The 15,531-nt window shown below is 35.1% G+C and overlaps 1 protein-coding gene across 1 annotated transcript; it reads right to left on the bottom strand.

Moving 5' to 3' along the window:
- Positions 1-10,872: 10,872 nt before the first annotated feature.
- On the bottom strand, positions 10,873-15,294 carry LOC111384501 (INO80 complex subunit D-like). The gene is made up of 3 exons (XM_023008779.1): positions 14,669-15,294; positions 11,185-11,247; positions 10,873-10,978 (listed from the first exon to the last, which is right to left on the bottom strand). The coding sequence occupies exons 1-3, from the start codon at positions 15,292-15,294 to the stop codon at positions 10,873-10,875; spliced, it is 795 nt and encodes a 264-aa protein (XP_022864547.1).
- Positions 15,295-15,531: the final 237 nt, after the last annotated feature.

Genomic DNA, 15,531 nt, shown 5'->3' with positions numbered 1-15,531 from the left:
GTCAACGATTTAACCAAATTTTGACTAATTTTAAAAGGTTAAAATGGTAAATTTATATTTTCTATAATAAAACAATTAAAATACAAAATCCACTTCATTTTCTCCACTCACCCCACACTCATCCATCCCACCCAAACCCTAAAAAAAAAACTAGAACCCACCCTTCCCGGACATCGTTACCCACTACACCACCATCCATCTAATTTTAACGATCTCGCCCTCTTCCGCGGTGCCGCGCTTGGGTCCATTCGCCCTGGCGTCTAGGAACCACCAAGTCCAAACCCAAAATTGCCTTCTTCTTCTTTCGACTGCCACCTCTGGTGTTCCTTCATCTCACAACCACCACCATCGTTGACGGTGCCACCATACTTCGACAGATCATTCCACAAAATCCAAATAATCAACAAACCCAGAATTCAAATATCCCTGTTTTATGCTTGGTCGATGGATTTGGGATTGAGAAGGGGGAGAGAGAGTTAAATAGCTTAGGATTTTGGTGCAAAGAAGGTAAAAAGAAAAAGTTTACAATGGGCTTGGCTATGGCAGAATTGTAGTGAAATGACAGGATAGAGTGTGAGTGAAAGGGCTAGTTGTAGCACTGTACAAAATTGCATAAAGATGCCAAGTTAGGGTATCAGTTTCATACTCTTCAATTTGGTTGGATTTTTCATTGTTCCTCGGCTGCCGGCGGCACCGGCGTGGTGCCAACCCCCCACCACCGGTTGGAGTGGTTTTGATTTTTGGGGTAAGGGGATTGGGAAGATTGAAAATGGAGATTGGTTTTTTTTTTTTTTAATAATTTTTATTTATTTTTTATATTTTAATTTAAAATTATAAAGTTACAATTTTTACCTTGCCTTATTTGGTCACAATTATTAGATTTTTAACTTTTGAGGTCAACTGACGATTTTGACGGTCAAACAGACAGAACCATGAATTTGGACTTGAACTGCGTATTTTTTAAAGGTTTAGTATCTCCGGTGGCACAAATTAAAGATTTGGGTAAAGTCTGCTAATAAACGAAATGTTTGATATCTCGACTACAATTTTTCCTAAAAATAATATCTAGTTAGTCAACGTGAATGATAATAGAGCCCCATTTATAACCCAGTTAATTTTAAGAAATGTAGGAGTTAAATTATTATTTTAGCTAATGGTGTTTAATGATCAATTTTCGATAAATAGAAAAAATGACATATAGGATTTCATTAAATTGAAGAATCTTCAAGTTTTTCATTGAATGTTCATTTGACTTTTTAATTTCGGATCATTATTGATCCAGTGATAATCTAATCGATCATGTCAAACAATAAAATCAAATTAAACTTTTGGTTCAATATAATATTTTTTAAATTATATCACACATTTCAGAAACTTGGTAGAGAATAAATTACTATTAATAGTAAAAAATTATTCTCCAACACAATACAGTATTGGCTTTTATTACTTACAAATAATAAAACAATATTCTTCAAGAATATTGGTACATTTAAATTAATTATAATATTCTTCTAAAATATTAATATGTATAATATTTTACTTCTTCAGAAACATAATACGGTATTCTTCAAAGAACACTGATATGAATTATTTTTACTTTTTCTGAAGCAATATATCAATATTCTTAACACTAATATGAATTATTTTTACTTTTTATAGAGCAATATATCAATATTCTTCTAAAATATTGAAACTAAAATACCAGGCTCTTTAGGAGTAGATAATTCTTTTTGAAACATTTATATAAAGTGGATTGTGTGTCTTCTAAATTATTACCATATTCATTTAGTACAAATATAATTCTAGTTGTGCTTCTTCAAAAGCACAAGTACAATCGAGAATGAAGTTTTCATTTTGTATATGTCAGATCATAAAATAGTAACTGTGTCCAAAAGAAAATAATTAAATAAACAAATCCAGTTGTGATCAAAATATTTACCTAATCTTAAAATTCACAAATATAATATATAATATGAACATGAAGACTTTTAAAAAAAAATTACGTTGAATTTGAAAGTTCGAAAAAATCTTGAATAGTTGTCAAATCTCGTTTTCTTCGAATATAAAAATTTGATTCTGTTATAGTACTTAAACGTTCATATAGCCATTTCTCACAAATTTTTGTTTAATTTTGATAGGAAATGTTGGATTTGAAACACAATGAGTTGCTAATGTTCTATTCAAATTTTATAACGATCGAATCACAATTTTTTATCATAGCGTGCAGACTATCCAGATTCTACGAATTTATGCAATGGTAATTCCAAAATTTTAATAAAATCATTACATAGTATATAGATTCGCTGTAAGGTCAACGAACTTCGAGTTCATGATAAAGTTTGATTTAATCATTTTTTTTATGAATGTGTAGTAAATGTTAAAATAGAATGTCGAGAGTTTCTCCTTTATCTGCCTCTAACTAGATATAAAAGACGTTATGCATACATATTTAATATTATTTTCTTATATCTTCTCAATCTGATATTCATTATACAACGGATATTTTTAAGACTAAGCAAATTTATTTTAAATTTACAAGAATAAAGTACATCATCAATATATAATTTTGTATTATTTTATCAAATAATACAAATTCTTTAGGAGACTTAAAAAATACTTGGTGCACATGATATTATATTGATATTATTTTCTACTATTATTAATTTCAAGAAATGTTTTTGTTGAAGAATTGTGTGTACACTTGCAATATCTCCGAAACAAATATCTTGATAATTCATCTCAAATTTCATTAGTATGTCAAGATTTATGTGTTTCAAAAGCAATAATATAATATTCACCAGGAATATTAAAAAAAAAATGAATGTTATGTTTTTTGGAAGCAATAAATTAATATTTTTCTTTTAAAATAATAATATAAAAATTTATTTTCCTTAAAATTACAAATCAGTATTGAGTTGTCTAATTTGTACTTTTTTCAGTTATGCGATGAAATATATATTATTCAAAATGTGTGTTATTCCGAGAGCATGTTATATTTTATTATTGCTTCATATTTTTCTAGAATATTGAAATTGTAATATCATGCTTTTTAGAACAATTCTTTTAAAATCTTAACAATGTTATACTACTTTAGGAGTACTATCAAACTATTATTCAGAAAGATAACTCTTTAGGAGTGTGTTTTATTACATAATATATTAATTATTTATGAAGTTGTGCTTCTTCTAAAACAATAATGAGATACATTATCAGTTTAAGAAGAAAAAATTTGAAGTTATTTAATCAAGTAAAAATACTAATTACTAAACACGCATTTAAAAAAAAACCTTCATATACCAACATTAACGACAGAATTAGCTCACATGTTAGTAAATATAACCGAACTAATATGTGACCGAATTAATACATGACAATTGATTGTGTATGAATCAAAATGCATGAATTAATGGTAGAGCATAAATTTACTTAATAAACCATGAATTGATGTGTAAAAATTACACATACAAACGTAAATTAAAATTAATATTCATAAAAACGAAAGACAAAGAAGAAGCATCCTCGCTATGATTCACGTGTATAAAAAGAATTTACATATCACCAAATTAATTTTGATACACTGACAGATGATTATGCTTATAAAAATTATTACCTTCTAACTGATTTATTTTGATTTTGAGAGAATTATGCGGATAACGCGTTATCAACTAGAGAAAAAGGATAAGAAAATAAAGAAGTAAATAGAATTATGTGTATCATATTGAGAACCAAAGTCCCATATTTATAAGGAAGGATTAGGGATACAATGATAATAACAATTAGGGTTACAAGAGTATAATTATCGTTCACTAATAATCCTATTTATTTACAACATAGTTCAATATTTTTCACAATTTAAAAGCATAGTTACTAAAACAAGTACAATTGGAAAGATTTGAATTTTTGCTCCCTTTTAGAAAATGTGAAAACCTTAACCACTATGGCATTTACTGAATGTTAACTTAAGTAATGTTATTTGTAGTCACTTATTACCATAATTTTCATATGTGACGTATATGTGACGGTTAGTGATGTTATGTATAAATGTGGTAATTTTTTATTAATTCATATATCAAATCACTAACTATTACATGTATGTCACATAAAGCGACTGCAGTAATGAACGACCGCAAATAACATTATTTATGTTAACATTAAATGTAACAAAAATACATATACTTAATTTTAGCAAAGTAATAGATATATTTGATTTTTATTGTTGCCATTGAAGGTCAATAGTCAACGGTTCCCTATAATCACTCGGGATCTTGGATCCATCACTATCTTCGAGTACCATTCTTTTACTCCAGACTCTTTCCTTTATTATGATAATTTGCTCTCCTACGACCCCTTTCGAACTACCCCTTCATTATATTAATTTGCTCTCCTCTCACGGCTCCCTCTCTTATGTAGATTAGCCAACGTGCATTCCTAGTACCGTCCCCTTTTCATTTATTTTGTGGTTGGAAGTAATAAAGAAATATAATATTCATCGGTTATTTGAATTTCTTTCAAATAGTTTCCACAATTTTTGACATCCCTATCCAAGCAACTGCATTTCAATGCAGGGAATTAATTTACTTATTTGTGGGTGAGTAATGCTACATGTACAAGAAAAGTTTCACAGACTTCATACAGGGAACACTTGGCACAATTTCATTGGCAGTTGACAAGAAAAAGGCACACACTTGAACAAGTGCCGGTGTACACACACCCAGACAGAGAGAGAGAGAGAGCCGAAATTTAACCTTTGACATATTGAGCTTCCTAGGGCATTCGAGAGATGACTATAGCTGAGCTTAGCTATCAGCTTCCATTCAAGGACTTAAAGTCGAATAGTTGATAAAATGAAAATAGACGTCAATAATGTTGATCTAGTGTCCATAGGTTCAAACCGCAATCAGGCATTTGACTGAACGTACAATACACATTTCCCTTCTTTATTACAAATTCTGTATCCACCATATTACACACGTTTCTCTTCCCATGTAAAAGTTTTATTGAATCACAATTCGGAGTTTTATCAATGTTGGAAGCTCTACAGGATAATGTCGAATCTTGAAAAAATTCTTGACTAGCTATTGTTGGCACAGGATTAGGCTCTAGTGGTTTGGTACTCGATGCCTCAAGGCCCAATTCTACACTTCCCTGCAATTGCAGCATCGTGCCTTCATTTCATATGTATTTCAATTCATGGTCACAATCCTGCCCGGCTGCACGTCTAACCAACCATCAAGGCCAGTCCAGATGAGAGTAGACAAGCATAGCTAAATTCTGTTCGCGAAGTGCATTGATCACTGCCAAAGGGAGCATTCAGGGCCAGAAACGGGCACATTCTTCAGCCGATCAAACAAAAATTTAGGTTAACTTAAGCATTAGACTATGGTCGTGATAAAAGGCCAGGCTGACCCATCTGTTCTTTTTTTGAGGGTTCAAGCCTGAAGGCAAAAAGGGTTAATTGGGAGTCGACAGGACATCTTAACAATTTCCCATGTCAATAATGGCTGTTGGTGCATGGATTAAGCAAATGAGAAAGCAGTAACATATTTAATACACTTAATAAGAATACCATCAAAACATGGCTCAATACACCAACACGAGTATGTACCTTTTATCTTGCTGAACTTGCAAAACCACCAAGTAGACTCAGCGCTACTTCATTGGCATTCACAATGATATACCTAAGCTAAATTTTACCAAAACACTGACTGCAGATTCTAATATGATTCCTTCACAATCTAACACACGACAAAATCCAAAAATATAGGCCAACACAAAAACGTTTCGTCCTAGTGTCAACTCCCCCAATATTGACTAGCCTATAGCATCAACACTAGCTAAGGCAGAAAATGTTCAAACAACTCTGTATTTGGTTCTGTTTGAGCTTGTTAACATTCATTTTGTTACTTTATCAAGCAATCAAACAGACCCCGTCAACAGTTCATTTGGAGACTACTCAAGCTAAAATGAAGTAATGCCTTCAACAGTAGTGAAGGAATTACCAATAAGCACATATCTATTTTATGATAATAAGACCTAAAATGCAATTATGAACATCAAAAGTAGATATTGAAAAAGAAAGTTCCCATCTCTTTTTTTTTTTTTTGATAGGTAATCATAGAATTTTATTTCTTAAAAGAGAGTACACGGGAGATATACAATCACTTTAAGCATGAAAGGAACAACATAAAATTAGGCAACCCTACAATAGAATTTTTAGCCACTGCATTAAACCAAGTATACAAAGTCAAGTAAAATAATTCTCTTATCTGCTCTATTGTCTTTGTTTGATCTTCGAAACATCGATCGTTCCGTTCTCTCCATATGCACCATACAATGCATCCCGAAATAAGATTCCAAAGAAGTTTGCTATCCTTATCACGAAGTTTTCTCCTCCATGCTCACACCACGTCTTCTATACGCTTAGGTAGCACCCAATCCATTGATTGAGAAGCCAGAATACTGTTCCAAAGCCAACGTGCACCATCACAATAAATGAATAAATGATCAATCGTCTCTCCATCCTTCTTGCACATATAGCACCACTCAGTTACATAAAATCCTTTGCGTCGAAGATTATCCACCGTTGACACCTGTCCTCTCATAACTGTCCACAATAAAAAAGCTACCCGTGGAGGCAATTTGCTTTGCCAAACCATCTTCCAAGGTAATGAACTTTCCACAAATTCCAAAAGGGATTGAAAGTATGAGCGGACTGAAAAAATACCGTCTCGAGCCAACCTCCACCTGCTGCAATCACCCTCTCCTACCCGAATTTGTATCTGATGCAGGGCAGTAAAAAACAACGAATAATCTTCCAATTCCCAATCCTGTAAGCCCCTTCCAAAAGTAATATTCCAACTAAAGCCTCCATTATGAATGTCTAATACATCACCCACCATAGCAGCAGGCTCTAACGCAATGCGGTATAATGAAGGAAATCCCTCCTTTAACGGTTGATCGCCACACCAACTATCATGCCAAAATCTAATATCAGTGCCATTTCCCACCACAAAATTCAGTTTGTCGCTAAAATCACTCCATCCCCGTCGGATATACCTCCACAAGCTCACCCCATAGGAGCCACGACCCTCAACCGTACACCAACCCCCCTCCATCACACCATACTTTGCCCCAATGATTTCTCTCCAAAAGCTCTCCCTCTCCACTCCAAATCGCCACAACCACTTTCCCAATAAAGCCTTATTAAACAAAACAAGGCTTCTCACTCCAAGCCCCCCATCCTCATAGGCAAACAGATAGTACCCCAATTAACCAAATGCATTTTCCTCTCCTCCCCTAGCCCCGCCCACAAGAATTCTCTTTGAAATCTCTCTAATCTATTTGCCACTGCAACCGGAATAGGAAACAATGACAAAAAGTAAGTGGGGAGATTTGAGAGAGTAGATTTAATAAGAGTAAGTCGGCCTCCCTTAGAAAGAGACATACGCTTCCACCCTGCTAACCTCCTCTCCATTCTTTCCATAATACCATTCCAAATATGTGTACTTTTAAACCGTGCCCCTAGCGGGAGCCCTAAATATGACATGAGCAATTGTGCAACCCTACATCCCAATATGCCAGCCAACTCCTCCACGTTAGTGACCTCCCCTACTGGAATAACCTCATATTTCCCCAAATTGATTTTTAATCCAGACACCGCTTCAAAACATAGGAGCAAACGACGCAGGTTCCTGAATTGTTCATCATCCGCATCGCATAAGATCAACGTGTCATCTGCAAATAGCAAATGAGACACCTGCAATTGGCCAACCATAAAGCCCCTTACCAAACCCTCTCCCACAGCTCTTTCAAACATCCTACTGAAAGCCTCCATCACAATAACAAATAACAATGGGGATAGTGGATCTCCTTGCCGCAAACCTCTACTACTCCGAAAATAACCCTTCGGTGATCCGTTGACCATAACTGAGAACGAAACAGTAGAAATACAGAACTGAATCCATTTACACCACTTATCCCCAAAGCCGCACCTCCTAAGCATATACAAAAGGAGCCCCCAGTTCACATGATCATATGCCTTCTGAATATCGAGCTTACATAGCATCCCGGGAATTCCCAAATGCAATCTTGAATCAATGCATTCATTCGCTATAAGCATAGAGTCCAAAATCTGGCGACCTTTTACGAAAGCATTCTGAAACTTGGACACTACTTTTCCGAGCACCTCCTTTAATCTATTCGCCAGGACTTTCGCAATAATTTTATACATCCCACAGACAAGGCTAATAGGGCGAAAGTCCTTAATGTCGGTTGCCCCTGGTTTCTTAAGGATAAGCACAACAAATGTAGCATTAGAACTTTTTTGGAACCTGCCACGTTCAAAAAAATATGTAAACACATCCAAGATTTACGATCGCACCACCTCCCAACAAGCCTTGTAAAATGAGAACGAGAAACCATCCGGTCCAGGGGCCTTATCCTCGTTCATGCTAAACACTACCTCCTTGATTTCATCCTCCTCAAAAGGTCGCTCTAACCAATCGGCATCATCCTCCGTGATTGTAGAAAAATCCAATCCTTCCAACTCTGGCTTCTACTCAAACTGCTCCCGATATAGATTCTGATAGAAGTTCACCAGTTTTCCAATTTCGAGTGGTTCTTCATAAGTTATCCCATCCACTTCCAACACTGTGATAGAATTTTTACGCCTATTAGAATTTGCGATCCTGTGAAAAAACTTAGAACATTTATCTCCTTCTTTCAACCAATTGAAAAACCTTGATAAAAATACTGCTCTTTCCATAGCACTCACTCTACGAGACCCCATCTTGTGATAGCATCTATTGAATGTCGATTGGTATAAGTGCATAACTGCCCCTTTTGCACATAACTAAATGCATATTTATGATTATAATGCATATACTCAAATAAATATACATACAATGGTACCTGGAGTCAAAGCTAGTCTAAATCTTGATTCGTTTAGAAACAAGTTACTACAGTAAACTGTCATGTGCAGCAACTATCAATTGACCCAAAAAGTAGACACGCAGACATAAATTTGCAGCACTGAAATAATCATCATACAACATTGCAACCAAATTTGGAGTCAACTAAATGAATCCTTCTTTGCTACTATTGTAATAATAACCATAATAATGCAAATGTTTTATTCTATTTCTTTATCCTAATATTTGTGGAAATACTCTAAACTTCTTTTCAGACCAGTGCATGCATCAAAGATCAAAATCCTAGTAAGTAGAATGTACATTGAAGACAGAAGAACAGATAAATCAAGGAATGATACCTTTAATATGCACAAGAATCAATCATCCAAGCCACGGATTTCATGCCCCACCTAAAGTCCATGTAACGCTGATACAATTTCTACTCCAATCTACCGTTTGCGGTTCACAAACTTTCTTGCAGTAAAAAATACATAGGTACTAAATACATATTTGCATTACCTAGAGCTTTAACAAACATTCTCCTGCTTAACCTCAGCACGTCCCAAAGTCACCTTTTGTGTGCTTCTCTTGCTTTGGATTTGGCGGACAAATTCGGCAACTACCACATGGAACTTGGGAGCAAACTTACTTGTCGAAGAGACATTAAGCCCTGCCTTCTTCAAAGCACGTGCCACATGCTTTTCAGCCTTTTGAAAGTGAAGAGGGCAGTAAGAAGGAATTGTTGATCTTAGTATTGGTTTCCCACAAAGTATTGGTCCTGTAGGCGAACTGGCACATGACAATTACAAAAGAATATTAAACAGTTATTCTCGGTAAAGGTAACATTACAAGATAGAGAATAGTACCCAGAAAGGTCTTATCTTGTTAGATCTTGCAGCAGATATTGTTATCTTAACAGAAAATTAATTGTGAGAATTATTTTCTCCATAACCAAAAAGGAAGGAATTCACAGTGTCAACAATAGAAAGATATTCCCTATATTCCTAGATGTCTTGCAAGGTGATCCTTACTGATTCACACAGAATTCCACATCCCATGCTACTCGGGTCAAAGTGTAAGCTAGTGATGTTTTCGACTACAAGACTTCTGCCATCTAGGCTACAGCATTCGTGCTGCTTCGCCTAGTAGATGACGCTTTGATTTTTCTACCACAACCCTGTTTCATGGTTTAGGCTCATTCAAGGTTGACTTATAAAGTATACACATGCAGTGGGAGAATATCTAACCATCTTCACAACAAGTATATTGTGCTTCAGATCAAGATTCTTGAGATATTCATGATCTATGAGACAGCCAATTACAACACCACTCAACTATGAAAAGTATCATCAATTTAAAACCTATACTGCATTGTTATATCTCAAAATTTCTTCTGATTGACGCAAAAGAATCAGCATGAATCAATGATCACTTGTGATTCAGATCTCCATGATTTATCTTGTCATTCATGATAACTTAGGCTACATAGAAACAAGGTCACAACGAAATATAAAATAATTTACATTTTTCTTTTCTAAATAACATCAAAATTGAAAATCCAAACCTAAATGTAAGTAGAGAAATAATTACTAGGAAAAAGACACCCCTAGTCTAAAGTACATTACAGACACCAAGGGAAAACAATATGGTATGCACTATGAAGCAAAACATTAACATGTATGAGCAGAACCAGTTATTGGATGTCCGTTTATGCATGAATATAAACCTCGAATACAAATCTTGAAATCCAACAACTTAGTCCTGAGTTCACAGCACTTGTTCTCAGTTGCCACATTTAGGTCTACCTCTTCCATGATAAAAAAGAATACTAAATGGTCTAAGAAAGCTAGAGAGTAAATAATAGCAAAGGAACTCAGAACTTTTTCCCTAGCAACTTTGTTTTTTTTGTCAATAATTCATTTCCGTTTCCGTCATGCTCTGGGCCTCCTGAATAATTCTCCAATTACCAGATTATTGCTATTCTAATCATAAGCTCTGGTTGTTCAGTTATTCCAGCAAAAAGAAACGAGTAATGAATTTCTCCAAGGCTAGGGAAAAGGGAAGATGCACTGAAACATGTCGGTCATAATACATGCCAATGGTTCAAACTGGCAGACTATAGATGACAAAAGATCCAGCTTCTGGGCCACCCCCACAATGCCTGCCCTAAATCTTTTATTATATTATTATATTTTTAAATTTAAATCGTAGTTAAAAATAACAAAATAAATATTTAAACGTAGTTGTCAATAGGATATTTTAACCCCCACCCCACCCCGCATTCCCAAAAATCCCAACAGGGTGGGGACAGGAAGGCCGCTGCAGCCCCATGCCATCCCTATGGCAGACCATACAACAGTGAGAAATTTAAGTTAAAATCTCTATTGATAAGCTTCATAGCAAAAAGAATATTAGTGAACCTGTGATAGTGCAATGAGCCTATTCAGTCCAGATATAGTCAGATCCAACAACAGAAAATAATCATCATAGATACTTTCCTCTTACCATTTTGTCACAAATGATGCCATTAAAACAGGGTTTAATTTCAAAATTGGATGCCTATCAACTTTCATAGTCTATTTCATTCCATCAACAACTCAGGCCTTGACATGCTACTTCAATTCTAAGATCGCTACTTTGGGGCCACAGACCTCATGATCAAACAGAAATTTTTTTAGAATGATGAAGCCGAAAAGGAGTTGATAATTATTGTCTTTTCTTCATCTATTTAGGATAGACAAGAATGATTTTTGCATTCTTTATTTTATTAAATAACTAGGAGGCATAAAAGTTGATTTGCTTTTGGTGTAGTGGTGCCGTGGTTGCTAAAGGGATTGGGAGCAAGAGGAAGGCATCTCTCGAATACCAAAATGGGGGGAGATGGGAGAATTAGAATTTCCAAACAATTTGAACCCACTTCTTAGAAATACAAATGGAAAACTAATTATTACTCTTGTCATCAGCATAATAGTGGAGATTATTTGGAAATTTACAGCACATATTGATATTTACAAAATAATTTTGTGTGACAGTATCTACATTTTTAGATATGACATAATCACCTAGGATTAAATATCTCTCATTATGAATATTCAACAAAGAAAATACATCTGATGCAATTTCTCACTTGAAATATACTATCATCTCCAAATCTACCAAAAGGTCTTATGTCTTGAGATAAGAAACAGGTCCACATCTTCGAGGCTAGCAATATGAATGCCAAATCTAGTTCAGGTTTTGGATTTTGAGTTCATATGTCTGAGTAATCTAATATTGATACAGAAGTTGCTCAAATTCAGAAAAACCATATCAAGAAAAGAACCTGTACCATTTTTAGCCCCTATTTCATTTAAATAAAAAAGAATGCTTTTAATATATTCTGATAAGAGTTGACGAAGATTGTGGTTGAAAAGTTAATAAAACTTGTGGATCCCATGAAATGTTAGGTTGAGAATGAGTTTGCAAAAAAATGAATTTTACAAAATTGAGACCAAACAAGAGCTTAATAATCACAAGTTTTATGTTACAACTTGCAACCAAACCAAATCATAGCAAATATGAACCTTTTTTATTAATATTATTTTGAATACACATCCAAATTCCAAGACATAAAAAAACCCTATATCAATGTATAATCTTGCAACACAATGTTCAATACATCAACTCTTACAAGAAATGCAATAAATAAAATAGCCATTAAGCCACATTCATATATTCATTAAAGGTTTGACACGTGACAAACTTTCATAAAATAAAAAATCATCTTTTTACTCTTGAAAATCTCTTTCTATAATTCAATAAACATAAGTATCTACCCACACAGACATTTCCATAATTCGATGGGATTCGAGCTTGGACCAATTGCTTTTCTGATCTTGATTCTCTTCATTAATCTCTACACCCCAAATATCCGTACTTCTCTAATATAGTTAAGATTTCTATCTATATTGTTGTGTCATCAATTACAGATACGGATGTTAATGCAAATTAGTTATTGCAAATCGTTGTTCGTAATAATTTCTTTAATTATATGGATATGTTATGTCCAAGTAATAGTTTACAAAAATCCTTTCTATGCTGCATCTTTTCAACTCCAAGCCATCCGTTGCCAAGGGTTGCATGAATTTCCAAAACTAGTTGAACCATAAAAGAATCAAATCGAATTGGTCGTGATTGAATCAATTCAATAACAAAAATTAGTTTTGGTAAAATTGTAAATGAGAATAGGGACCATTCGGTCAGGGCCTTGGTTTCTAGCTTTGAACCGAATGGAAAGCTGCTTCACCATAATTTTTTGGATCACTTTCGTTAGTGAATTGTACCAACTAAACATCACACCTTTCTCCACTATATAATATGACCCCCAAAAAAAATACAAAAAAAAACAAACCACCTACAAACAAATGACACTACATCACAAAGTCCTTGATTAGTATAGCCTTCGTCTTTCTTTGTTCTTTAGTTGGCATTTTGATTCCAATTTTGATCTCTTCCAGCCAATGACCCAATAATATTTGGCTATTTCTCTCCAAAATCTTAATTAAGAGTCATTGGCACCTGCAAACAGAAAAGGAGAGGATTCTTTCTCCAGATTTTTATTTCAAGAATTTTTATTGGAGATCAGTATTCTGTATTTCTTTACACTAAAACTAAAGATACATAAGGGAGACTGAAAGTTTATAATATGATATATTCAGTTATCTTTTCTTGTACTAAGATGACCCATGTAGTCTCTTTATATGCATGCGTGTCTGTTATGTGTGCATAATGAAGGAACAGGAAACACTGGATGATGGAAGTCTCGCAGTTTATTTCAATTGTGAGAAAAAAACAACTTTAAAAAAGTTGGTGAATTGGTCAGTAAGGAATTATGAATTAATTTAAAAATTAAGATCAATTCAAAGGATACAAATGAACAAGACAACAAAAGTGCTGGAAGATAAGGTTCCAGTTCGTTTCTAGCCTTAAAACTTTGAATTTATTCCTTTCAAGTCCGGTCTGGACATAAAAGCATACCAAACCAATTTTTTTACCACCCCCATTTGTTGCACTAAGTATGCCAATGCAGCATCATCGAATTTATTAACTTTTGATGCTTCTAAACATGCAGTTTCTATTGTTGACATAGTACTTTACCCTTTTAAGAAAATTTAAAGCATTTATTCCAAATTTTTAGGCCTACAATCAGCCAATTCATGATGGGTCCACAGAGCAAACAATATTTACTCTGCCAAAGCAGCTGATACCACACCAGAAAAACCATAATTGCTGCCTACCGACCATGAATAAACACAAACCAACAATCCCAAGCAGCCAACGAATATAAGGGCCTGTTTGATTCCCAATTCCCATTAATTTATTTTCCGGTTTGCTACGCGGAAATTTTAAAATATATTCAAACGATAAAATATTCTACGAGTTCTCCCAAAACTTTTCCCTAATTCTTAACCACACATTCTCCTAAAAATACCATTCAAAACTCGTTTCCTCTCCAATTAAAGGGAATCAAACAAGCACAAAATGATGATTCCCAGGGCGTTCTAATAGTGCCGTTCAGTAGGAGAACAATCTTAAAATAAAGCGCCAGCACCATTCGATAGCCCCAAATAGGCAGCAGGAAAGAACAAGGTACCAAAAAAAAAAAAGAACGGCTGTGAGCTAGTGTTCACGAAATCAATATACAGAGTTGAGAAAACGATGTACGACGCGTCAAAGCATACACAAATTAAGGGGCAAAATATCAAAGATAAGAAGCAAACCTTTTGATGGAGAAATTGCAAGCCTTATAGAGCTTCTGCTTGGAGTCAGAAAGTATATGCATATGGCAAAACTTGGTCAATGCCATGGCCTTCGCCTTGCACCCATGAACCCCACACCTATTAACAATAATATTCCCACTGTTAACCCCAGAATTTCCATTCTTACTACCAATCCCATTAAAGTTCTCTTGAATTATTCTTGTTCCGTCCCCGCAATTCGAGTTGATTTTCTCGTTCTCTTCATCTTCTTGAAAAGGGCTTTTTCCGTACTCCCAGCAGTATTCTCTGTACTTGAGTTTAAGCTCCTCCATTAACGCCCAGTAGTGGTCCCGGTAAATACGGACCAGTTGCTTAGTCCGGCGGGCCCGGCGTTTTAGCACCTCGTGTCGGGTCAGATACTCGGACTTGGATAGGATCAAGTCCTCTTCGGATCCATCGATCCACACTGGACCCATTGACGATGACGACGAAGGATCAATCATGTCAGTGGCTAAGGGTTTAGGGTGCAGAGACAAGGGTTTTTGGTCAGGTTTCCCAGCGAGGGAAGGAGCAGAAACGGAATTTTGGTAGCGGTTGTTGTTAGCGGCGACGGAGATGGCGGCGCTGCCGCCGGCTGTAGGGGCCATAGGTAGCACGAAATCTCGGAGAGACGACTTGTTTAGTCAGCGAATTAATTGGAAAGAGCCCTATTTATATACGCAGCATTCCTTGCGTACGGAAAAAAATCACAGAGGGCTCCCGTGAATATTTTATTTCAAAAAATAAATCACCCACTCTAATGTTGTGTTATTTATAAAACTTTGAGATAAGCCGGACCGCGAGGGGGAAATTTTCAAGGGATGCTACAGGTCACTCAGAAACCG

This window comes from Olea europaea, unplaced genomic scaffold (genome assembly GCF_002742605.1).
Source record: "Olea europaea var. sylvestris unplaced genomic scaffold, O_europaea_v1 scaffold293, whole genome shotgun sequence".
Lineage (NCBI taxonomy): Eukaryota > Viridiplantae > Streptophyta > Magnoliopsida > Lamiales > Oleaceae > Olea > Olea europaea.
The sequence above is the reverse complement of the archived record's forward strand: the minus strand, read 5'-3'. Positions and strand labels throughout refer to the sequence as shown.